This window comes from Sceloporus occidentalis, unplaced genomic scaffold, assembly GCF_023333645.1.
Source record: "Sceloporus occidentalis isolate IW3139 unplaced genomic scaffold, rSceOcc1.0.p SCAF_6, whole genome shotgun sequence".
Taxonomy (NCBI): Eukaryota; Metazoa; Chordata; class Lepidosauria; order Squamata; family Phrynosomatidae; genus Sceloporus; species Sceloporus occidentalis.
The window spans coordinates 7,241,753-7,267,958 of NW_028316986.1; the positions used below are offsets into that span (position 1 = coordinate 7,241,753).

Genomic DNA, 26,206 nt, shown 5'->3' on the forward strand with positions numbered 1-26,206 from the left:
TTGGGGTTTTTTGGGGGGTGGTCCATAGCACTCTCCTCCAGCATCACATTTCAAATGAGATGATTCTCTTCCTGACATCTTTCTTCACTGTCCAGCTTTCACAACTAGACGTCGAAACTAGAAATACTAGGGCCTGGAGAAACCTGACTTTGGTATTTAAAGAGTTATTTATTGGATTTGTATCCTGCCTTTCTTCCAGGATGAATTCTTTCTTGAGGATCTTATCTACTTCCTTCATACTTGCCTTTACAAGTTTTGGTCTTCTTCTGATATTTGATGACAGTTTCTATTTTGATTTATGACTGAGTCCAGGCATAGAAACCTTTAACTATTTCAATGTCTTGATCATACCCTGTAAAGTTATATGAATAATCTCTAGTCATTATTTTTGTATTCTTAGTATTAAACTATAACTTTGCTTTCTCACTTTCTTCATTAATTTTCATCCGTAGTCATTCCAAAATCTTTGTTTTCTGCAAATAACCTGGTATCATCTGCTATATGAAATTGTTGATGTTCCTTCTCCCAGTTTCCACATCTCTTTCCTTTGAACCAAATCCTGCTTTCTGTATGACATATTCCGCATTTAAATTAAACAGATAGGGGAGTAAAATGCATCCTTGTCTGATCCCCTTGGCAATTGCAAACCTTTTTGTTTCTCCATATTCTGTCCTGATAGTGGTTCTTTGTCCAGAGTAGAGGTTACATATCAGTATAATCAGATGTTGTGGCATGCTTTCTTGTAGACTAGATCTTAAAATCTCATGATCTGTACAAAGGTTTTGCTATAATCTATAAAGAATATGTTGATCTTCTGAAATTCTTTGCTCCACTGTATTATCCAACGTATGTTTGCAACATACCTCTTATGTCTCTTCTTTTTCTGAAGCCAGCTTGGACATCTGGCATTTCTTGCTCCTTATATAGTAAAAAAATCTTTATTACAGTCTTTGTTGTAAAATTATGAGCATCGCTTTGCTTGTATGGGAGATTATTGCATTAGCCCATTGGCTACTGCTAGGTGATGCTTGCTCCCAAGGTAGAGATAAAACAGAACATGGAGGGGAGAGATGAAGATGTCTTAATTTGGTAGAGTATTCTGAGAGAGAAAGACTTGGAGGGAGGGAGTAGAAGAGGGTCAACAAGTAGGGTGGTCCTTATTGGGGACTAGAAAGCTGCTGGTGGGGAATTGCCAAAGGGGAGAAAAACAAGGAGAATAAGAGAAACTATTTAGGGAAGAAGTAATTGGTATAGGTGGAAAAGGAGAGATAGGAAATCTTGGGAGGGCCAATTCCAACTTTTTTTCCATTGGATTGAATCGTACCACAGCTCTTCCTCCCCAGCCCCCAATTTTCCAGTCTGAGATGATGGAGCTGTTAAAGTGTCTGGGTCACCCTAAGGATCTCTACAACTTGGTGCGGTTCAAGGTGGGCAGTTACAAGACTATGATGGATCAGGTAAGTTGGTGCATCTCTGTGTCAACCAGATGCTTCTTCTCCTCTTTTTAATTTGGTTGTTAGTCTTTCTTCTGGCCATCTTCTTATAAACTGAATTAGCACTGCTTAGTTATTCATAAAATGATATGTTGTTGTATACCTCACTGGGATCAGGAAACCCAAATCATGGAAAAATGCACTTTGCACATGTTCAAATAATCAATGGAATCAGCTGTTCCCACTGACATGACCGGCTGGGTTATTTTTGGAGGTGGGGGATGTTGGTTATGTTAACTTGCCACTCATCTCTTTTCTTTTCATTTTTTTGTGGTGTGCGGATGTGTGTATATGTCTTCAAATCACCTGTCATCTTATGGTGACCCCATGAATTTCATAGGGTCTTGTTAAACAAAGAGTACTCAGAGATGGCATTGCCAGTTCCTCTGAAATACACTACCTTAGGCAAGAAGTACTCAGACCACCTCTGAGTATTTCTTGCCTAAGAAAATCCTCTGAGAGTCATGAGGTTGTCCAAAGGGAACTTGAAGATACACAAGTGCATGTGCATACATAAAAGGCTTTTAAACTAAAGAAACAGTTCTGGATTTGCCAACCCCTGAGACTTCATTATAATTATATTTTATTTAAGTTAAAACATTAAATATGTAATAATAAATTACTGTCTTTGGTTACCACCCATCTACTCACATCACATTCAGAAAATGGTCTTTTCTGTTCTGATCAGATTATTATTGTTCATGCTAGCCTTTAAAGGCTAAGTTTTTTAAAAAGAGAGAAAGAGAAAGAAGAAATAGAAAATAGAAATAGAAAATAAAGGCAAGCAGCATCCTGGGAACAGAGATGGAGAGAGGGCACAGGTGGAGAGGAGAAGACACTGACATGATGTGACTACCAATATTGCAAATTGCCCCGGCAGTGACGTTTTGCATTTGAGGACGAGTGTGGTTGTGACAGGTTTCCCCCATCAATGTAAAGGGGCACACTAACTGTGCTTTGGAAACACAGCAGCTATGGGTGAGAGGTATCATTGTGCAATAATAAAAAATAAATAATAAAACTTTTATTTGTATACCGCTTTTCCTTCTGATCAAAGTGGTTCACACTGTGCCAATTATGTGACATATGTCACAATACAAAGCAATACAATACATCAAGCAGTACAATACGTTGGCAAATTACATCAACAATTTTACACAATTCAATATAAAATCTAAAATCTGGAGCCGGATATAAAACTATTAAAGACAATCAGTAGTGGTTGGATATCCTGATCTTAATTAGGGTATTCTATCTTTAAAGAGGATCAGGAGGGTATGCTTTCTGAAAAAGATAAGTTTTCAGTGCCTTCTTGAAGGCTTCCAATGTGGAACAGGGTCGGATCTTTTCGGGAAGGGCATTCCAATGAGCAGGGGCTGTCGTTGTATAGGCTCTCTGATGAGTTGCTACTAATTTTACCCTGGGGTATTCAAGTAAATATTGTCAGGGATGATGGGAGTTGTAGCTCTTCACCTCTGGCTCTAACTCACCACCTTGTTATGCAGCAGAGCTGACCAGCTTTGGTCAGTGGTTAATGCTTTTCTTCCAAAGCAGCAGAGTTTCAGAGAATAGGCTGAAGACCCTGACAAACTCTCCAAGCCTTCTCACTCTTCTTCCTGAGAAGTCTCCAATCTTCTCCAGGGTCCTGCTGGCTCTTGTATCTTCACTCAAGACACCAGACAACTCAGTAGTCTTATATAAAAGATCTACTTTATTCTACTATATACAAATACTATATGCCCTACAAATCACAATCTCTACAATCTCCAATACTCCAAACTACCCACTCTACTCCAAACTACTCCAACTACCCACTCTACTCCAAACTACTCCACAAAATACATTGGCAAACATAGCAATTATTATAGCCATTGTTAAACACCACCCACTAGTCAGTTTCCACCCAGTGGGCATGTACATTCATTTTGATTGGTTCACATAGTTCCACCCATAATTAAGAATTTCATCATTTCACCTTGTACACTTAATGAATCTCAGGTGTTTCCAATTGTACATTCTATAATTCTGTCCTTGACATTCAGGACTTCTAAATTGCATTAGCTTTTTCACCTGTGTGGCTTCTTAATTGCTTTTGCTTAGTCACTGTGACTTTCACATAAATGTTTTATTTCTTTTACTGTATATCCCATGTTGCATTTTCCTTAACAAATATGTCCCCGTTGTTCTGAGGGTGCGGGGTGGATTATGTAGGGAGAGGCGCTCCCTCAAGTAACTCGGGCCCGAGCCATGTAGGGCTTTATAGGTAATAACCAACACTTTGTATTGCATCTGGAAGCTAATAGGCAGCCAGTGGAGAGATTTTAATGTAGGTGTTATATGGTCTGATCTTGAAGTACCCATGACCAATTTGGCTGCAGCGTTCTGAACTAACTGAAGCTTCTGAACCTGGTACAAAGGTAGCCCCATGTAGAGCGCATTACAGAAATCCAAGCGAGAGGTTACCAGTGCATGTATAACAGTTTCAAGGTCCCTTCGATCCAGACAGGGACGCAGTTGGCGTATCAGCCGAAGCTGGTACCAAGCACTCCTTGCCATCACATCTACTTGAGATGACAACTGTAGAGATGAGTCCAGGAGTACTCCCAAACTGTGAACTTTATCCTTTAGGGGAAGCATAACCCCATCAAGGATAGGGTGGCAAATTTCCCTATCTGGACTAGGGGTACCTATCACGAGTACCTCTGTTTTCTCTGGATTCAGCTTGAGTTTGTTTTTCTTCATCCAGCCCATTACTGACTCCAGGCAGGTATCCAGAGGGGAGGTGCCATTCTTAGTCACTGTATCAGTCAGAGACATGGAGAGATAGATCTGGGTGTCATCAGCGTACTGATAACACCGTGCTCCATGCTTCTGGATGATCTCTCCCAGCGGCTTCATGTAAATGTTAAATAGCGTGGGGGATAGGATGACGCCCTGAGGAACGCCAGATGTCAGCTCTGTTTTACGAGAGCAACTATCCCCCAGCCTCACCGACTGGAACCTTCCTGAGAGGTAGGACCGGAACCACTGGAGCGCAGTGCCCCCGATACCCAACTCTCCCAGCGTTCCAGAAGGATACCATGGTCGATGGTATCGAAGGCCGCTGAGATGTCCAAAAGCACTAACAGGGACACATTTCCCCTGTCAATGCCTAGACGGAGATCATCGACTAAGGCGACCATGGCAGTCTCGACTCCGTGTCCCGCTCTGAAGCCAGTTTGAAATGGGTCTAGATAAACATCACCAAAGCTGTAGCCTAAAATCAGAATCATTCAGGCCATTGTATTCCCAATTACCATGTATGGATGAGAGCTGGATAGTGAAGGAAGCAGAGAGAAAGAAAATCAACTCATTTGAAATGTGGTGCTGGAGAAGAGTACTTAGGATATCATGGACAGCCAATATGACAAACAAATGGGTTCTGGAACAGATCAGACCAGGGCTATCCTTGGAAACAAAGGCCGGTTACAGACCGGCACTTGGGACGTCTACAGGACGTCCCATTTTAAAAAAGGGGCGTCTCTTCTAGATGCCCCTGGCTCTAATACGGACTCTGTCCGTACAATATGGCGCTGGCCATTCCACACGGCCGGCGCCCTCTTTACGTATCGGCCGCTGTGCGTCCGAACGTGTCGCGGCGTCTATGACGTCGCGAATGTGCCCCTGGCGCCTCGCGACATCACAGAGGCGCCGCAAGAAGAAGCTCCATTTTGGAGCTTTTTTTCGGTCCGTGCGGGAACTGCGCGGTGTGGCTGCTGAGGCTCCCGCATGGAGCAAACGGTGGCGGCGGCAGACCACCTCAAAGCGGCGGTCTATAACCCACCAGAGATGATCAAGTTGGGACTATAGTACTTTGGCCACGTAATGAGAAGGCACGGATCACTAGAAAAAACAATAATGCTAGGAAAGATAGAGGGTAGAAGAAAGAGAAGAAGACCACAAACGAAATGGATAGACTCAATCAGGGGGGTTATTATGGGCAGGGGCTTGCAGGATCTGGGCAGAGCAGTGGAGGATAGAGATTCTTGGAGATGTCTCATCCACAGGGTCACCATGAGTTGGAACTGACTTGAGGGCAGCTAATGAAAACAACAATTGCAGTTTGAAAGTCATACATAGTATCTTCCTTGGAAAGCCTAGCCTACTAGAAGCTGATTTTGGCATAGTCCCTGCCCCTTACAAACCAGGAATAGCATCCTCTTTTTGACAACAGTTCGCAGAATCCCCAGCCCATCATCACTAAGGGCAGATTCTGGAAGCTGTCATCCCAAAGTAATTTTACTCAGACTTTGTCTTTAAAAAAAGTCATTGAAGAGGGACTGAAACCAACCTCCTCCCAACCAACTTTGGGATTTCTTGAAGTTGTAATCCTCCTCCTAGTTTTTTAAGACTCCTGGAATGGGGAAGGTTAACTCGCCACTCAGGGCTGAGGAAATGTTCAGGGAAGGAGAAGGAGAAGCAAGTGAGTGGGTCTCTCGTCTTTCTCTGGACCCAGGAAAGAGGTGGTAGTTGTGGGTTCTCCTTTCCTCCTCCTCCAGGCATTCTCTGGCACCACTTTTCCTTGGCCCAGCACCTGGTGACTGGGGGCATTGGGACCCCAACCTAGCTACACACCTTTGGCCATGCTCCCTTGCTCTTATTGCGCTTGGTACACCTCATTCCTTCTCCATGACCACTAGCTTCAAGGTGACCACATCTCTATGTGTACTGTATGCAGGCTTTCTCTCCATCCTGGGGAGGAGGTGGAGGAGGAAGGGATCGAGGCCCTGTTGGGGCACATGGGGAACCAGAGAAGGTTGTTTTTATGCCAGCAGTGCCAGGTACCTCCAGGCATCTCCTGCTTTGCCACTGTTGAATTGCTTCTTTGCTTTCTGTCAACTCAGACCACTGCCACTCCCCAATGCTTGTGTTCTACTTGCAGTACTCACTCAGTGATAGCCTCCGCCTCTGCTACAAGCATCTCAACCAGAGCAGCTGGTGCTATGCCACCATCATCCAGGCACTTGACAGAGACCTGTGGTGAGTTGGGACTCTCTGTATGTGTGTGGAAGGAAGGAAGGAAGGAAGGAAGGAAGGAAGGAAGGAAGGAAGGAGGGCCACTACTGCTGGGGAGGACCTGAGCTTGAGAAAAGATTCCCATTTGAGGACTACAGGCCTGAACAGACAGGCCAAAATAAAGCTGCTTCGGGTCACTTTGGAGGTATGCTGTTTAAATGACACACATCTTAAGAGACACATCTTAGGACTGGAACATGGCTTTGTTGAGGTTTCCAGCCTCTTAGGACCCATGCATAGGGTTGCCATATCCCGCCGGGGGGCGGGACAATCCCGGTTTGGGCGGTGCTGTCCCGGTCCCGGCCCGGTTTGGCGCCCAAACCGGGACGGCCCCACCCACCGCGGCCACCTCAGGCCCCGCGGCGGCTCCAAGGCCTTGCTGAGGCCTGGGAAGGCTCTCCGCGGTTGGAGCTCCAGCCGCGGAGACGCTCCCTCCCGGGCCCCAGCGAGGCCTTCGAGGCGGCTCCGCGGTCGGAGCTCCGGCCGCGGGGTCCTCAAGGCCTCCACGAGGCCAGGGAGGAGGAGGAGGCCGCTTCCCACCGCGGCGATCGCCGTGATGAGGAGCGGCCCCTGCCTCTTTCCCGGCCTGGGAGCCTGCTGAGGCTTCTTCCCAGACCGGGAGGAGGAGGAGGACGCTTCCCCTCGCGGCGATCGCCGCGATGAGGGGCGACCCCCGCGCCCCTTCCTGGCCTGGGAGCCGGCCTAGGCTCCCTCGCAGGCCGGGAGGAGGAGGAGGAAGCCTGGCACCGTGGCAATCGCCACGGTGCCAAGCTTCCCCGTGCCCCTTCCTGGCCTGGGAGCCGGCCTAGGCTCCCTCGCAGGCCGGGAGGAGGAGGAGGAAGCCTGGCACCGTGGCGATCGCCACGGTGCCAAGCTTCCCCGTGCCCCTTCCTGGCCTGGGAGGCGGCCTAGGCTCCCTCGCAGGCCGGGAGGAGGAGGACGAAGCCTGGCACCGTGGCGATCGCCACGGTGCCAAGCTTCCCCGCGCCCCTTCCTGGCCTGGGAGGCGGCCTAGGCTCCCTCGCAGGCCGGGAGGAGGAGGAGGAAGCCTGGCACCGTGGCGATCGCCACGGTGCCAAGCTTCCCCGCGCCCCTTCCTGGCCTGGGAGCCGGCCTAGGCTCCCTCGCAGGCCGGGAGGAGGAAGAGGAAGCCTGGCACCGTGGCGATCGCCACGGTGCCAAGCTTCCCCGCGCCCCTTCCTGGCCTGGGAGGCGGCCTAGGCTCCCTCGCAGGCCGGGAGGAGGAGGAGGAAGCCTGGCACCGTGGCGATCGCCACGGTGCCAAGCTTCCCCGCGCCCCTTCCTGGCCTGGGAGGCGGCCTAGGCTCCCTCGCAGGCCGGGAGGAGGAGGAGGAAGCCTGGCACCGTGGCGATCGCCACGGTGCCAAGCTTCCCCGCGCCCCTTCCTGGCCTGGGAGGCAGCCTAGGCTCCCTCGCAGGCCGGGAGGAGGAGGAGGAAGCCTGGCACCGTGGCGATCGCCACAGTGCCAAGCTTCCCCGCGCCCCTTCCTGGCCTGGGAGGCGGCCTAGGCGTCCTCCGAAGCCGGGAGGAGGAGGAGGAAGCCTGGCACCGTGGTGATCGCCACAGTGCCAAGCTTCCCCGCGCCCCTTCCTGGCCTGGGAGGTGGCCTAGGCGTCCTCCGAAGCCGGGAGGAGGAAGAGGCCACTGGAACCGCGGCGCGATTCCAAGCGGCCCCTGTTCCTCCTCCCGGCTTGGGAGAGAGCCTAGGCGTCCTCCGAAGCCGGGAGGAGGAGGACAGGGTTTGAAAATGTAGGACTTTTTTTTTAATTTCCTAGCCAGGAAATAAAAAAAAAAAGTCCTACATTTTCATACCTGGTCCTACATTTGTCCCGGTTTGGAGGTCCTCCATTATGGCAACCCTACCCATGCATCATTTAAATCCAAAGTGACCTGAAGCAGCTTTATTTTGTCCTGTCTGTTTGGGCCCTACAACTCCCAGAATCATGTGGCAAGTACATATTAAATTCCCTCCTGTCCCTGCCAGTTATAGCAATAGCAAATACATTTCTACATTGCTTATCAGTGCACTTAAGCACTCCCTAAGTGGTTTACAAAGTGTAAGCTAATTGCTCCCAACAGTATGGGTACTCATTTTAGTGACCTAGGAAGGATGCAATCCTGAGTCAAACTTGAGCTCTTCACTGGTATTGAACTCGCAACCTTATGGTTTGTGACTGAGTGGTGAGTACAGGCATTTAACCACTGCACCACCAAAATATGCTCCCAAAATTGTACAGTTGGCCCCTCACATTCACTGGTTTCCCTTGCACAGACTTGATCACTCACAAATAGTGTTGTGTCAAATCAATTTTTCTAATCTCGTTCCTGTAGAGACTATTTTCTAAAGACCAGAAAATGGGTAAGATCCTCCTCCAGCTAGATGTGCAAAGGAAGACTGTTCCACAAATGTGGAATCAGATCCTGAAAGGCTTGCAGCCTTGATAGAGCTATATATGTTGGTGGAACTGCCAATAATCCTTTGCCTGTAGATCTTAAATTCTTAGATGGTACATACCATGCTAGCCAAGCTGCCAGATACTGGGGGAGGTTAAAGCACAGGGTCTTAAATATTTTGATTGTTTGATTGATTTATTCATTCATTTATATTCCACTTTTCTCCCTGAAGAGACTCAAAGCAATTTACACTATATGTTAAAATTACATATAGCTGAACATTGACTTTTTGTGTTTAACCACAGATTTGATTATTCACAGGTTTGCTATCAATAATTAAATGGAATTTTTTTGGAGTTTTATGGCCTCCTGTGGAAAAATCACAGACAACATACACAGACTAGAAAATGTAAAGAATTTTTTGTGGGTTTTTCGGGCTATGTGGCCATGTTCTAGAAGAGTTTCTTCCTAACGTTTTGCCAGCATCTGTGGCTGGCATCTCTGAAGACCCACAAAAAACCCAAAAAAAACTATGGATGCCGGTTATGAAAACCTTCGACTTCACAATGTAAAGAATTTTTTTTAAAAGTTTAGTTATTCATAAATGTATGAAATAATCTAAGAATCCCTGCTTCCTCTTCCAACCCTGGAGATTCACTTGGCACTGGTCATTCTACCACAGCTGCTTGCCTTCTCTCTGGCCACATCCAGGACTACAAGCAGGGACGTAGCCAAGGGGGGGATCTTGGGATCTGGACCCCCCCCCCCTTCCATTAGAAAAATGAATGGTGTGTGCTGCTGCGCCTCTGCACCCAAGCCCCATTATAATAGTGGCACTTAGTCTGCCCCCCCCCCTTCCTAAAATCCTGGCTACGTCCCTGCTACAAGGCCCAGCATGCTTGATGCCTGCAGGACAGAAGCAGCACTTCACTTGAGTTTCTTAGTTCGCTAAAATAGCAGTATAGACTGAGGGTTTGTCTACACAGGTAAAAAAATGCCACACATCCATTTCTTTCAGAGCAGTTCATAGCTTTTCATTTTTCTGGTCACCACATTTTAAGAAGGATGTTGACAAGCTGGAATGTTTCCAGAGGAAGGCAACCAAAATGGTGAAGGTCTGGAAGCCATGCCCTAAGGGGAAGCAATTTAGGAAGCTGGGTGTGTTTAGTTTGAGGAAGAGAAGGTTAAGGGATAAGATGATAGTCATGTTTAAATATTTGAAGGGATGTTGTATTGAAGATGAAGCAAGCCTATTTTCTTCTGCTCCAGAGATTAGGACACGGAGCAATGGATTCAAACTACAGGAGGGCTTGGTTTTTTCCAGAACAACTTCTGGATTTGAAGAAAGCCCTGGGCATAAATCATTTGTGAAGAGGCACACTGCAAAGTGGCCCCAAATATGAATGCTTGGGGCTTTGGGAACATCATTGGCCATCTGAGGGTTAAATTCTTTGGAAGAGAAATGGTGTGTGTATATGTGGAGGGTATATAGGGAACCTTTGTTTATGTGTGTATGTGCCTTCAAGTCACTTATGATGATCTCATAAATTTTACAAGGTTTTCTTAAGAGAAAAATACTCTTCCTTCCTCTGAAGTACTGCCTGCAGAACCTGGAATTCATTGGCATCCAAGTCACAAAGGATCTTCTTTTCTCCTGCATTCCCACAGTCATGCAGTTTGCATCTTCTACTTGGTTCTCCGAGCTCTGGACTCAGTGGAGGATGACATGACGATCAGCCTGGAAACCAAGATCTCCATGTTACAGAACTTCCACTCCTACCTGTATCAGCCAGACTGGCGATTCTTGGACAGCAATGAGAAAGACAAGCACGTGCTGGAGGATTTCCCAACGGTGAGCCATTGCCACCAACTAGATCATGAGATATTGCTACTGCTACTACTACTTACCCATATCTTCCCATCGATCAAAGAAGGGAACAACGATAGCTTAATATACAACACATAACAACTGTTAAAACATAACATCACTTCAAAACTAAAAACACACAAACCCGTTGAAACAGCTAACAACAATTTAAAAGAACAAGTAAGACCAGTACATATTAAAATAATCTAAGGCCCAGTACAAACGGGCACTTTGTGGCACTCTGGAGGCAAAACTAGGGCTTGGGAGGGCAGAGCAACTGCATGCTCCTGAGCCCTACAGCAGTGGTTGCGCCATCATGGTGGCCCCCCATCCACACGGAGGCTGCCATGAAGACGCAAGTGCGGCCAGCATGCAGACATCGCTTCCAGGAAGTGGTGGCATGACGGTGCCCTTTCCCATTTACAGTGCTGCAAAAAAGAAGCCGCTCCAGGCAGCTTTTTTCGGCAGTGCATCATTGCCATGCCGTTTGGTGGCTGCGGCAATGATGCATGGCAAAGATGAGCGGCACAGAGCTGCCCCTCTGTCGAGCCCCTATAATTTAAAATTCATAATTTAAAATTCACCATTTAAAAATCATCTACTGGAAGAGTCTGGTTTTCTATGCTGTTTTAAATTCAGGACTTTATCACACTGACTCTGGTGTCCGACTTACCTCTTCCAAATTTGTGCAAAATGTGCAAATCTACAGAGCTATATAAATAAAGCATAATAATAATAATAATAATAATAATAATAATTTTGAGCCAAATTTGAAAGTTAGGCTGATTTCATCATATGGACTTTCCCCTCAAAACAGCTTCCCATTGTCTTCATTGTTGAATTCGGGCCGTGTAAATTGCTTCAGTGGCCATTTTTATGAAATCGGAAGGTTTGGAATTGGAAAAAATGGCCACCGAAGCGACTTCCACAGCCCAAACTCAACTCTGGAGGCAACAGGAAGCCATTTTGAAGGAAAAGTCAGTGCGTTAAAATCAGCCTAACTTCCAAATTTGGCTCAAATTCAGAAGAGGCAAGTCAGACACCAGAGGCAGTGCAATAAAGTCCTCAGACAGTGTATCCAGCTGTTGAATTTCACACTATTGGGCATTGCCTCTTGGACAAAAGCCATGCGGCTTGCTTGGCTTGTGCAGTGATCCTAATGGGGAATCTGCAACAGCATTCCCCTCCTGCGGTATTTTTGTGTGTTTTCATATCGAGAGGTGGCTTTTTGCACTTTATGTCCAAATACCTCCATTGTCCTCTTCAGTCCTTCTCAAGATGTTGACAGGAAGTGACATCACATTACATGTAGTTACCATTTTGAGAGGGACTGTAGTGAAAAATGGACCTTCTGGATGTAGTTCTGGGTTACTTGTGGGGCTGCAGCCATGTGTGTTAACACATTTGGGGACATAAATTGTCTGAAAATCTCACTGAATACTTTTATTTCAAATCTGAGAGTATGGTGGGAGACTTTGGGAGTCTGTTGGGGGGTTCAGAGGCCACACTCTGCTCATCACTGTGATATATATATACACACTAACCTGGTCTTACATGCAACCAGAATGTGGAAAGAGTTACCTTTTGGGCATGTGGCCACAATAGCTAAGGGTTTCTTGGAGATGTAATCCAAAAAGGCATGCCATCCAACCTTTCACAGATGAAAAGCAGGTCAAACTGGTCAACATTTATTACTGAGGGAGAATACACAAGCTAGGAGAGACTGTAGCCATTGCCTTTTGGCTGAACCTTCTGGAAAATACAAGATTCTGGCCTTTCCTAATTTTGCATTTCAATCCAGTTTGCAGTTGGATTGGGGTGGGGGTGGGGTTGCATTTTGTGCCCAACTAACTGCATTTTCCTTTGCAATCTCTCCCAGAATGGTGACAGGTTGTGACATCTCATTTCTTTTTGGCATTTAGAGAGGGGCTGCAGAGGGAAAACAGAACTATTGGGGCTTGTTGTGGTAGAGTATGACCCACAGTCAGGCCCAGTCTGGAGGGACCTGATGAATTACAGTACCATCATTTCTCTATCCTGTATAACATTTTAAAAATAAAACTCTTGTGTTTCATAGCTAGAAGTAGATTTCCAGACACTTTTTATTTATTTTTTTCCTGATTTTGGGCAGCTCTTGCAGCCTATGGAAAGTCTGAGGGGCAGGTGCTTGGCCCCATGGACCTGGTGCAGTTGTCCCCATCAATATTAAAAATATTGCTGTTCTTTGCCTTCATGTTTCTGACTTAGAGCAACTCTAAGGTGAATCTATCATGTGGTTTTCTTGGCAAGATTTGTTCATGCTGCAGGTAACTTTAGAAAAGTGCTGCAGGTAATTTTAGAAAAGTGCTCTTTCTTGTTCAGAACAAAAGTTCTACTCAGTTGAACATCTTATGTACCTCAATGGCAGTGGTGCAAACCATTCCACATACCTGGCTGATAATCTTTCCTCTCATGCTGAGAGAATGTGACTTGTGCATGGTCACCCAGTGAATTTCCATGATGAACAGAGGTTTAAACCCTCACATCCAGTTTCATTAAAATATAAATTCTTTTGGAAGCTATGTTTTTTTTAAAAAAAAAATCAAACTGTGAATAGGATAAATTCATGGAATAAAGAAATCCATGAATAAAAAATCCGTGGATATGGAGGGCCAATTGTACTTAGTAAGGCTATACTATGGTTGTACTCGTTTGGCTTTGGCAGAGAAAAGTGTCACTCAGGGGTTGTTCCCACTACAAAAAGCTCTGAATCCTGATTTGAGCTATATGCCCCTAGTTCCCACTGGAAATCGATCTTGATCCTCATTTGATCGATTCCAGGGGAAATAAAATGGAGCAAATGCAAAAAGCCCAGAGGTTTTTGGTAGCACTTATTTTGAGGTTCTTTTGAGAAGAATTGGTTCTGATGTGATTCCTAACAGTGGGAATGCCAGATTTCTGAGGGGAGGGACAAATGGCAGAGGGGTGATGTTTTGACAGATTCACCATCCCCCACTTGTAGCACTCCCTGTGTACTTGTGTGTGTGTGTGTGTGTTTTAATTAAATTGATAGAATATGTGATTGATAGAATATGCAATTGTTTCAATTTGTAACTACTTGCAAGGCAAGGAGCCACAAATGGCAGAGGGGCAACATTTTGACAGATCCACCATTCCCCCCCCCTTGCAGTGCTGCCTGTATACTTGTGGGTTTTTTTAATTAAATTGATACAATATGTGATTGATAGAATATGTGATTGTTTGATATTGTAACTATTTGCAAGGCAAGTAGTTACAAAATCAATCAATCGAAAATTCTATATTTTATTTATTTATTTATTTTAAAAAACAAAGTCCTCTCCTTCATCCTCCTCCTCTGTCCCCCCCCCCCCCCCCGTGCCTTTGTTTCTTTCCTGCTTGGCTTCCTCACTTGCCTCCCCAGTGCCTGCCTGCCTGCCTTCCTGCCTTCCTGCCTTCCTTCCTTCCCCAGCACCTGCTCACTGTCCTTGGCCTTGGCTCTCTCCCTCCGCTGACTTGTGCTCCATCACCAGCTTCCCCTATCCCCAGCTTGAAGCAGCACAAATGGGGATGAAAAAAGAAAACTGATTCAAGTGGCAAAAAAAGATCCCCTTTTATAGTGAGAACGAGAAATGTTTTGAAATCGGTTACAAACACGGAATGGATCCGAATCACAACCTGTGTTATTCTGCCAGTGGGAGTGAGCTCTCAGATCCCCTAAACTTTATCGTTTGTCTTTGGCTTATTTTGGACATTAGCCTATTTTTCTCTTATGCAGCAGATATCCTTGGAGTTCCGGAACTTGCCAAAGGACTATCAGGATGTGATTGCTGACATTTGCTACAAGATGGGCCTTGGGATGGCTGAGTTCTTGGAGAAGAAGGTGGAATCCAAGAAGGACTGGGACAAGGTTAGTGACTTTGCTCAGGAAATCTTCATGGTGGTCGCAAGGTGGTGATCAGCTAAAATGGTGGTTATGTGATTAGAAAATTTGTTGTAAAAAGTTGCCAATCCTAGCTTTGTGCTTCAAAGGCTGAAACCCCCCCCCTTTTTTTTTTTTAAAAAAGCATGGAGATGTATGGGGGTGGGTTTCATCTTCAGAAGTAACAAAGTTTTTAAAAAGTATTTCGTTTGATATAGGGCTAAAGTCTAGCCTATCTGAAAGATCATATTTCCCTATATAAACTTAGCAGAGTCTAATAGTCAGAGGAGGGCTTTCTCTTGGTCCCACTACCTGCATGGGCACATTTGGTGGAGAAACAATGTGATAACATTGCATGATTTTAACCCAGGAATGTTGATAAACATACACAAATGTCTAATTCAGATCTTTCAGAGCTTAATTCCTCTCTGTGCTCCTTTGAGGGGAAGTACCAAAGAGCTGCCACTGTTGCCATTTTCCTGCCCAGGCAGTCAAAAATACCAGAAGCCATGCTGTGGCAGAGAGAGTAGAGGAGGGTCAGTGCTTCATTTAGGTGCTCCTAGGACTATCTAAGGTCTCAATTGTTGCCTCTCTGTTCAGAGAAGGAGAGATGGTTCTTTTTTTTAAAAAAAAAAAAATTAAATAGCCTCGACAGACTGGCCATAGAGGCTGGCATTGGGGCAGAATGGGGGCATGTCATCCACATGACACATGCCCTGACTCTGCCTCCATGCCAGCATGATGTTGTGCACCCCATTGCATGGCGGGTGGCATCACAGTGCTCCTCTGCTGTTGCATCCAGATGAGGTAGCACCAAAGAAGCCCTGAAAAACCATGATGCTGGAGGCTATGGAACACTTTCCTGCAGTTTTTGTGCCACAGAAAGCCCAGATCGGGGTCACAGTGTGTTGTTGCCACGGCCCCAATCTAACGCTGAAAGGGGGCTGCAGGCCGCCATTTGGGGTGGTCTGTTCAGCCCCAACGTACAGTAATTACAATGACTATAGACAAATTGATCCAGGTCTTTTGGGTCACCTTTTTGACTAAAACCTCTAGACTTATAAATGAGTATATACTGTTAAGAAAACAGATATGTTCTTTAGCATTACTACTATAATAGAACATTTCATGTCAAAGGCAAAAATTCCATAGCTACAATAGGGATAGGTTCTTATGTCACAAAAAAGAAGAATACAGTCAGCCCTTCTTATACACGGATTTTTTTATACACAAATTCAAGCATCCACGGTTTGAAAATGTTCACAAAAGTATAAAATTGAGATTTCAAACCTTGATTTTCCATTTTTTATAAGGGACACCATTTTGCTAAGTCATTATATTTAATGGGACTTGAGCATGCACGGATTTTGTTATCCACAGGGGATCTTGGAACCAAACCCCAGCGTATAACAAGGGTCCACTGTAGTTCAACACATAGAATCATAGAGTTGGAAGAGACTGCAAGGGCCATCCAGTCCAGCCCCCTGCCATGCAGGAAATCTAAATCAAAGCATCCCTGACAGATGGCCATCCAGCCTCTGCTTAAAGACCTCTAAGGAAGGAGACTCCACTACACTCCAAGGGAGTGTGTTCCACTGTTGAACAGCCCTTACTGTCAGGACGTTCCGCCTAATGTTGAGGTGGAATCTCTTTTCCTGGAGCTTGGAGCCATTGCTCTGGGTTCTAGTCTCTGGAGCAGCAGAAAACATTTCAGCAAGGTTTTTATTTGGAACTAAGAACAGGGAAATGGGAAATGAAACAACCTAGTCAAGTCAACCTTCCACAAGTATTTTTTCAGCTAGAGTGATAGATTTATGCTTTTTTTTATGTTACGGGTCATTGATAAAGTGGGATTATCTACACTCCCTATTTCTCTGTTTCATTGTTCATACATGCTCAGAAAAGGGTTCTGAAAGAAACTGCTGTTTACTTTGGCTATTTTACGGAGTCACACACAGCTACGGTGGGATGATCTATAGCAGAATCTCACTCTTTTCCAGCTCAGCCTTTGTTTCTTGTCTTGTTTGCTGTGGTGTTCTACTGCAACCCAGCACCAAAAGTCTGTGTTTTTCTGGCTCTTCTTCACTGTCCATTCAATGCTAATGCTGCAGGGAAAAAACTTCCAGCTAGACAGAAGATGAGGAAAAAATTAGGACCTGGTGGGTATAAAAAAGCCTTTGTAAAAAGGAGGTTCATTGTCAGAAGCTTTGTTAAATAAGCCACACCTGTGTAAAATGTCTTCACCTCCTAAATGCTATGAGGTTGTGTTGAGAAATTTCACTACGTTTTTGTCAGTTTTGTATTTGGCCCTAGGACCACTCTTCGTCCAGCCCTGCTCTAAAGCCTGGCATTTTTGAACCACTCTAGTACTGTCACTATGTTGCTGGCCTGGTGGGAATTGGACTCTCTCAGCTTTTCTCTGCATCCAAGCTTGAAGACCCTATTGTTGGCCAGGACACAGAGCTCGCTGACTCTCTGGGAATTTTCTTGGAGAAAACCAACATCATCCGGGATTATCTGGAGGACCAAATTGAGGGCAGAGAGTTTTGGCCCCAAGAGGTAAAGAAAATCATGGTGAGGCAAATAGTAGAGAAGAAGGGCAAATAACCTTTGAGCTGGGGAAAGATCACAGCTGAGTGGCAGACGATGTGATCTCAAGTTCCTTCCCCACCATCTCTAGTTGTTGGCATGTTTCTTCCATTCATTTGAAACAACCATACTGCCTTGAACAGCCTTATTTTGGAAGCTAAGCAGGATTAGGCCTGGAGGGAGTGTCTGGAAAAGATAGTTAAAGGATAGGAGTGAAGATGGATAACATAATTACACTCCTTAAATATCTCAAGGGCTCTCACCAAGAAGAGGGAACAGGTTTGTTTTCTGCTGCCCAGAGGTTAGCTCTAGGGAGATCATCTCAAGGAGGCTTGCCATCCTTAAAATATAGCTAGATCATCCCTAAAGCACGAGGGTGTGATTGATGGTCGCACTTGTCTCCCGTGATGAAATTGTCATGAAAATTTCCATTATGCAGAGAAATGGCAGCTCTGCTAACACTTTAATGATGGCATGCCTCCATGACAATTTCATCATGGGAGAGAAGTGTGACTGGCAATCACACCCTCATGCTTTAGGGACAAGCTGGCCATGTTTTAAGGATGGTAAGCCTCTGTGTGATAATCTCCTAGGTATAATGGTTTTAAGTTGCAGCCTGGTAGATTTTAATTTAACATTATATGGAGAAATGCTAACAGGGAAAAGAGAAAAGGCAGAACTACTCAATATCTTCTTTGCATTGGTCTTCTCCCAAAAGGAAGCAGATGATGCTGTAGGGGAAATGCAGTACAGAACAGGTAAAGAGATTGTTGTTGTGTGCCTTCAAGTTGTTTCTCACTTATGGCAACCCTAAGGGTTCTCTTGGCAGAATTTGTTCAGAGGAGGTTTGCCATTGCCTCTCCCTGAGCCTGAGAACATGTGACTTGCCCAAGGTCACCCAGTGGGTTTCCATGACCGAGCAGGGGATTGAACCCTGGTCTCCAGAGTTATAGTCTAACATTCAAACCTCTACACCATGCTGGCTCTTAGGTAAAGATATAGTGGAGAAATACCTGGCTATTCTAAATGAATTCAAATCTATGGGGAAAGATGAACTTCATCCAAGAGTATTGAAAGAACTTGTTACCCCAAAGGCCCTCTGCATCTCTCTTCTTTTTCAATATTAAGTAGATATCAGAAAGAACTTTTTAGGCATGTAGCCAAGAGAGCATGCCCAGTGCAAGAAACTAGCCCTGCCTTATGAATGAATGAATTTATTACGGCACATGGCCAGCACCAAAAACCATGCCTTATAATGACATCTGTGACCATATAAGTAGATCTAACTGGCTCAGCATGGGAGAGTCTCAAGAGCACGTGATCAGGTTAGTTCATAATTCCTTTATTGATAAAAGTAGTGGTGCACGATAGACCTTGTGCTTACAAATGAACAAAAACACAAGTACACTTCCCTCTGGAGAAAATACTCCTTTGTCCAGAGATATTTGCACTGATTGTCTAGTCATTTACAAGTTCCCTTCTCATTCTTTCCTCCTGGAAACTTCAGCTTAATCCTAAAATCTGCCCTGGGATATGTTTTGTACTATAAATATGCCTGCCACAGCACCCCCAATTTGTTCTTATTTTGAGGTCAGACAGACACCCTGTCTGCATCTCACTTGACTTTTCAGCAACCACTGGCCACAGGCAGTGTGCTGTGCTACTTCCATGTCACAGTGTCCCCCAATAGAAATCTATGTTTCTGGAATTGGTACAGTATTACCCTCTGCGATACCTCAAGTTGCTATCTGCTACCACTTTTTATATTGTGTGAATGATGATTCCCTGTTATCTACAAATAAACTACGTTTGGACCTTAATAAAATAATAATAAAATTTATTTATTTTTTCCCTCCTCTCCCGGTGGATCGAAGCGGGGTTACAGACTAAATAAAAACAGAGTGTTTACATAAAAATTCAATTAAAAGCAGCTAAAAACAATAAAATATCCAACATCAGACAATAACAATAGCATCATACAATAACAAGGAAAGGATCATACACAGACAGGGCGTGTCATTCATATCAGGGGGGTATTCATATCAGGTGGGGTATGCTCGGCTAAAAAGCTCGGTTTTAACCACTTTTCTAAATGTTTCTAATGAGGTCGCTGAGCGGATCTCCTCAGGGAGACTGTTCCAGATTCTTGGAGCTGTTGTTGAAAATGCTCTTTGCGAAGTAGCAACATACTTAGAGGTTGCTATCTCCAATAGGTTCTTACCCGATGTTCTATGAGTGCGGGGCGGATTATATAGGGAGATGCAGTCCTGTAAGTAACTCAGGCCCAAGCCATGTAAGGCTTTATAGGTAATAATCAACACCTTGTACTGTGCCCGGAAGCAGATAGGGAGCTAGTGAAGATCTTTTAAGATAGGTGTAATATGTTTGAACCTTGATGAGCCGATGACCAATCTGGTTGCCATATTTTGCACTAACTGAAGCTTCCGAGCTTGGTACAAGGGAAGCCCCATGTAAAGCGCATTACAGAAATCTAGAGGAGAGGTTACCTTGCCTTCTGGAGTTTTGTTTCTTGAAACAGATATATATATATAGGCTTGATCCCTGCCTTTAGTTGCCTAAGCCCTCTTAGCAGCTTTAACTGAGCTAATAAATTTTTCCTATAAAATATGCCCTATTAATTACTCAGGACCCCAGCATTTTGGGGAACAAACTGACAGAAGTAATCTCAGAACCACTGGCCATAATCTTTGATAATTCCTGGAGAATGGAAGTCCCAGCACACTGGAGGAAGGCAAATGTTGTCCCCAACTTAAAAAAAAAAAAAAAAAGGGGGGGGGGAGAGGACCCAAATGATTACCCAGATGATGTCAGCTTGACATCAGTACCAGATTGTGAAACAGACAGTATGTAGGCACTTAGGAATCCCATAATCACTAAGAACAAGTCATGCCAGAGTAACCTTATCTCTTTTTTGAATAGAGTTACACGCTTGGTAGATGAGAGGAATGTAGTGTATCTTGATTTCAGTAATGGCTTTGACAAGGTAGTAAAATGTGGGCTAGACAATGCAACTATCAAATGGACTCCTTGGTAGGAGTCTCTAACCCTTTATGTTTTCCCAGGTTTGGAGCAAATACACAAAGAAGATGGCTGATCTGGCCCAGCCTGAGAACATCAACAAAGCTGTGCAGTGTATGAATGAGCTCATCACTGATGCCTTGCATCATATCCCTGACATACTGATGTACTTGTCCCGACTGAAGAACCAAAGTGTGTTCAACTTCTGTGCCATCCCCCAGGTAGGTTGGATGGTCTCTGAAGCTCTCTGCCTCTTGATAGGGCATTCTGTGGGCCCTTTCACATTACACAGTGACAGAACTATCATTCCACTTTAACTTGCATGACAGCCTCTGACAGAATCCTGGGGTTTGTAATTTGGGGGTCCATTAGAGTTCTCTGGTTGGAAATGTAAAATACCCCTGCAAATCCCAGAATTCCCTAGGATGGAGCCATGGCCATTAAAGTGGAATCATGGTGCTATAATTGTGTCATGTGAAAGGGCTCTAATATTTCCTGAGCTAGGCACGTGCTGAGGTTAGAGGGGCTGTCTTATTCAAGCTCAGGCATCTCTAGTTAAAAGACAGCAGATAATAGGAAATATCTGTGTCATGGAAAGCAGCTGCCAGTCCCAGTCAGTGATTCTGGCCCTTAGAATAATAGAATCATAGAGTTGGAAGAGACCACAAGGGCCATCCAGTCCAACCCCCTGCCATGCTGGAAATCTTAATCAAAGCATCCCCGACAGATGGTCATCCAGCCTCTGTTTGAAGACCTCTAAGGAAGTCACACTGAAGGTACAGCTAATGAAGGAAGGGTAAAATAAGGGCATTGCATCCCAAAATAAGAGCCTGCTGCTCCGAATGAAAATTTCATTCAATTCTACAGCAAATAGAAGCTTTGTAGATGTGAAGAATTTTCAGTGTCCTGGAACTACAAAAATTAGAGGATTGAATTCCATTTTGGGAAGGCAAAATTCTTTTTGGGAGCTACTACATTTAGGGTGAAAAAATGAAATGCACAGATATAGGATGGGGGACACCTGGCTTAGCAAGACTACATGTGAAAGGGCTCTAAGGAGTCCCAATAGACCACAAGTTGAACATGAGTTAACAGTGTGATGCAGCAGCTAAAAAGGCCAATGCAATTTTAGGCTGCATCAATAGAAGTATAATGTCTAATCAAGGGAAGTAATAGTGCCACTCAATTCCGCTTTGGTCAGGCCCCACTTGGAATATTGTGTCCAGTTCTGGGCACCACAATTCAAAAAGATGTTGAGAAACTGGAGCGTGTCCAAAGGAGGGCAACTAAAATGGTGAGGGGGTCTTGAAATCATGCCCTATGAGGAACCCCTTAGGGAGCTGGGTATGTTTATGTCAGGGATTTGAAGGGTTGAAACACAGCACACAGGGAAATGCTTGATGTGTGTGTGTTTGGCCATGAGCATTCAGCAGAGTGGCAAGGCTGATCAAGCTCAGCTGAAGCTCATTGTCTCAAGGACACTTCAGTGCCCAAGTACATGTAGCCATGGATGATGAAACCATGTGTCTAGATTGCACAGGAGACACATGACATGGCTACACACCTGAACTCACTGGGTTTGAGAGACCACATGGTCTGGAGACTATATAAGCCCAGGGGTTGCAAGGATGTGGTGTGGGTTTGAAGTAGGAGTTGGATTGGTATGTTTTGGAGTTTTAGAGATCTAGTTTTGTATAATAGCTCTGTGAATAAAGAGCACTTTGGGGACTTTGTTTCTCTGGTGGTTTATCAGAAGAAGCTACAGCATTGGTTTGCTGTGTGTCCCCAGAGGTTCCTGCACTGCAGCAGTTCCTGGAAGACAACCAGTTGCTGTCATCCCAACTGGGACTTTGGAGCCACGCTTCTGCTTCTGGAAATTTGCCAGCTCTGCTCCAAGGGTCTGATTTAACCCCAGGACTCGTTTGAGTTGCTGACAGTGGTTGTTGGACCCCAGCAGTTGTGCTGACAGTTTAGTCTGAAGAAGAGAAGGTTAAGAGGTGATGATAGCCCTGTTTAAATATTTGAAGGGGTGTCATATTGAGGAGGGAGCAAGCTTGTTTTCTGCTGCTCCAGAGAACAGGACCCGGAACAATGGATGCAAACTGCAGGAAAAGAGATTCCACCTCAAAATTAGGAGGAACTTCCTGACAGTAAGGGCTGTTTGACAGTGGAACACACTCCCTTGGAGTGTAACGGAGTCTCCTTCCTTAGAGGTCTTTAAACAGAGGCTGGATGGCCATCTGCTTTGATTGAGAGTTCCTGCATGGCAGGAGTTGGACTGGATGGCCCTTGTGGTCTCTTCTAACGCTATGGTTCTATGATTCTAAATACCTGGAAGGCATGCAATCCCATCTGATCTTGGAAGCTAAGCAGGATCAGGCCTGGATGGTACTTGGATGGGGGGACAGCCAAGACATACTAGATGCTGTTGGCTACACATCAGATGATGGCAATTGCAAACACCCTTTTAGTGTTCTTTGCCAAGGAAACCTCTGTGAAATTCATGGGGTCACCAGAAGTCAACAAACTACTTGAAGGCACATAGACACACATACACATACTCGCACAAAACACTGATGACATATTTGGGTTGGAGTCAACAAACTACCTGAAGGCACATAGGCAGGATTCTTTTTTGTGATGTTGATCTTCTTCCTCTCTCTCAGGTAATTGCCATTGCCACCTTGGCCAGCTGCTACAACAACCACCAGGTCTTCAATGGAATGATGAAGATCCGGAAGGGGCAAGCCGTCACGCTGATAATGGATGCCACCAACATCCAGGCTGTCAAAGCCATTGTGTACAAGTACATGGAAGAGGTGAGTTGGGTGTCAGGGACAGAAAAATGGGATTTTAAAAAACATTTGACTATATATTCCAGCTGGAATCCTATTACTGATCTAGTAAACCACTTGTGGAATGGAAAGCGATACGTACATAAATCTAATGGGTGGTTCCCTCTAGGTGGAACTTGCAATAGGATTTAGGCTTAAGTGTCCCTTGTAAATATCCCTTAGATTGAGCTATTTATTGGGAACTTGCCTTGTTCAAACCTCACATCTGACCAGGACATTGCACATTTCTGGTTTATTGTGTCTGCACTGTCTTATTGCTCCTATTTAACCCTCCCCCCACCGATTCCAAATAGATTTTGTTATTTTTGTTAATTGAGGTCAGGTCAGCTTTAATTTATAGTGACCCTATGAATGAGAGGCCTTCAAGTCATCCTGTTCTCAGTAGCCCTGCTCAGGTTTTGCAAACTCAGGGTTGTGGCCTCCTGGACTAAGTCTATCCAGTTGTAATGCAGTCTTCTTCATTTTCTGTCTTGCCAAACATTGTTATATTTTGTAATTCTATCTATCTATCTATCTATCTATCTATCTATCTATCTATCATCTATCTATCTATCTTCTGACAATAGTCTCAGTTTAGTCACCTTGGCTTGTACGGAAAGTTCAAGTTTGATTTCCTTTAATATCTATTCGTCTTTTTTGGAAATCCATGGAATCTGTAGAGCATATCACAGACATATCTATGTCCATACAATATCATGGCATTACAGTCCATAGTATCTGTAGGACATATTGTGAGAAGACATATCTCATTATAAAAGACAATAATACTTAGTAAGGGGAATACTGTGGGCAGCCAAAAAAAAACAAAACAAAAAAAACGCCCCACAACCTTAGCATGTATTCTGTACGTCAAAGTGGCAGCGTCCTGTACAGATGGGCACCACCATTTTGACGCAGCGTACGCTTAGTATCTGCACGTCATGATGCCATTGGCACACTGCAGCGTCACAATGGCACCGCAAAAAGAACCCACTTTTTGCGGGGCAAGGAAGCCGTGCGGTTTGGGTGATCTGTACCCTATAGGTCATACACAGAAGAAACTGGAGACATGTCTCAAGATGCTCAAGAGATTGTTGTTTCATTAGTCAAAAAGCCAGGTTCGTTTCAGCATGTATATACTCTTAAGGCTTTGTTCAGGGGTGATATAAAATTATAAAAGGACAACACATATAATCATATCCTATAGCATAAAAATAAAATTATACTGCCTGCATGCATTGGGACTAATAAAACAACCATCTTTTCAGCATCTTGGGAGGCATCTCCAATTCCTTGTGTGGATTTCAGATTCTGATTCCTTTGTAGGTTATAACCTACACATTTTGAATTGTGTAAATATGCACTTTTCATTTCTTGAATCTCTAACCACAATAACTGCTCGATTTTGTACAGGCCTTTCTGCAAAGGCAGTGTCTTACTGAAAGTTGATTCTTCTCTTGTTAGATCTACCAGAAGATTCTCAACACAGACCCTTCCTCCAGCAGAACACAACAGATCATCATCTCTGTCCGCTCTATGACCTTACCCAGAAAAGAGCTGGTCTCCTGGACCCATTACTCTCCCATCTATATATCCTGTGTGGTGCTTTTAGCGGTCCTAAGCTGGCAGTATCTGAGCACGGTGTCAAAGGTGTCTGACGAATACGTACACACTGGGGAGAACTGAGAAAGATGTGGATGGGATTTTTTTTTGACCGAAATGTCATTTCAGACTAGGAGGACTTGAGTGCAGTTCCAGGATGGTAGGAAGCCAGACTCTGCAAGCCTTTTTTGGACTGGAAGCTTATATCTGTAGCTGCAGCTGCTAACAAACCACGGTACTTTGATGGGGATAACCTCCTTGCTTTCCCTTTTCCTTTTTTGTATTTTTAAATTGATGTGCATTTTACACTGGTATATTTTAAATGATGTTGTTTGTTAATTATTGTTGGCACCTAAGAAATAAATATTATCATGGTTGCTGTTGTTGTTATTGGATGGACAGACTATGGGCAAGTCTCTTTCTGCGTATTAATTTTTTTTATATAGAGCATTTGAGCTGTGTTTTTGTTTTTGTTTTTTTCTGATGTAAGATATTTTTAACTAGGAAACTGGAAGATGCCTCTTTTTCGCTTCTTAATTTTGATAGTTAAAAACATTGCTGAAAGGAAGACTGGGCTATCATCTTTGATGTTTCACTCAGCTGGTGTCTTAGACATGCATTAGTTCCCTTGTGCTTGTGGTTGTATTTTGAGGGCAGATATGTAGCTTCAATATTCAGTTGAAGTTTATAAAAGTGGAATTACTCATGTGGTTCCTTTGCACATTGTTGTGCAGTTGTTGTACATTGTGCATTGACTGCATGTTGGCATATCCATGTGCAATGTTCATTTAGTTGTTCAGTATTGAAGCTTTATTACATCTCTTTGCCAATTTTTAAGAATTTTATCTGGGATTGTGATTGGGAGTGTTCGAAAAAGGAAGAGAATTTTTGGTGAAATATTCATTTTAATAGCTGCTATTCTGCCTAAGAAAGAGAGATGTAGTTTGTTCCATTTATTCAAATCATTTTTGATTTCCCCCCATAATTTAGCCTAAATATTATCAAATAGCTCATTTGTTTTATTTGAGATTATTAATCCCAAATATCTAATTTTATCTTTATTCTCAATTCCTGTTTATTATTTCTTCTTTATTACACCAATCATATAATTTCTCCACCCTGTGGTTGTCATTTCCATAAAGGCTTTTATAGTACTCAAGGAACGTTTGCTTAATATCCTCTTGTTTAACGTTTTGCCATCCCTTTTGATTCTGAAAATCTGGTTTTTATTCTTTTTCTCCCTTAATTTAAAGGCCAGCCATTTACCTATCTTATTGGCATGTTCAAAGTTATCCAGTTTGATTTTTTGTTTTGTTTTGTTTATCACCTATTTCTTGGGTTAAAATAGAGTTCAATTGTTTCTGTAAAAAATTGATTTTCATCTTTATTTCT

At 44.2% G+C, this 26,206-nt stretch overlaps 1 protein-coding gene across 2 annotated transcripts; it reads left to right on the forward strand.

The window, feature by feature from the left end:
• Positions 1 to 1,367: 1,367 nt before the first annotated feature.
• LOC149310377 (squalene synthase-like) lies at positions 1,368 to 24,898 on the forward strand. Of its 2 annotated transcripts, XM_089528279.1 has the most exons (9): positions 1,368 to 1,461; positions 6,257 to 6,261; positions 6,415 to 6,512; positions 10,633 to 10,816; positions 14,610 to 14,738; positions 17,118 to 17,309; positions 20,423 to 20,599; positions 23,045 to 23,197; positions 24,677 to 24,898. In XM_089528279.1, the coding sequence occupies exons 1-9, from the start codon at positions 1,368 to 1,370 to the stop codon at positions 24,896 to 24,898; spliced, it is 1,254 nt and encodes a 417-aa protein (XP_089384405.1). The 2 variants fall into 2 exon arrangements, with proteins under 2 accessions (XP_089384405.1, XP_089384406.1); XM_089528280.1 differs by lacking the exon at positions 6,257 to 6,261 and having other exon boundaries at positions 1,368 to 1,457.
• Positions 24,899 to 26,206: the final 1,308 nt, after the last annotated feature.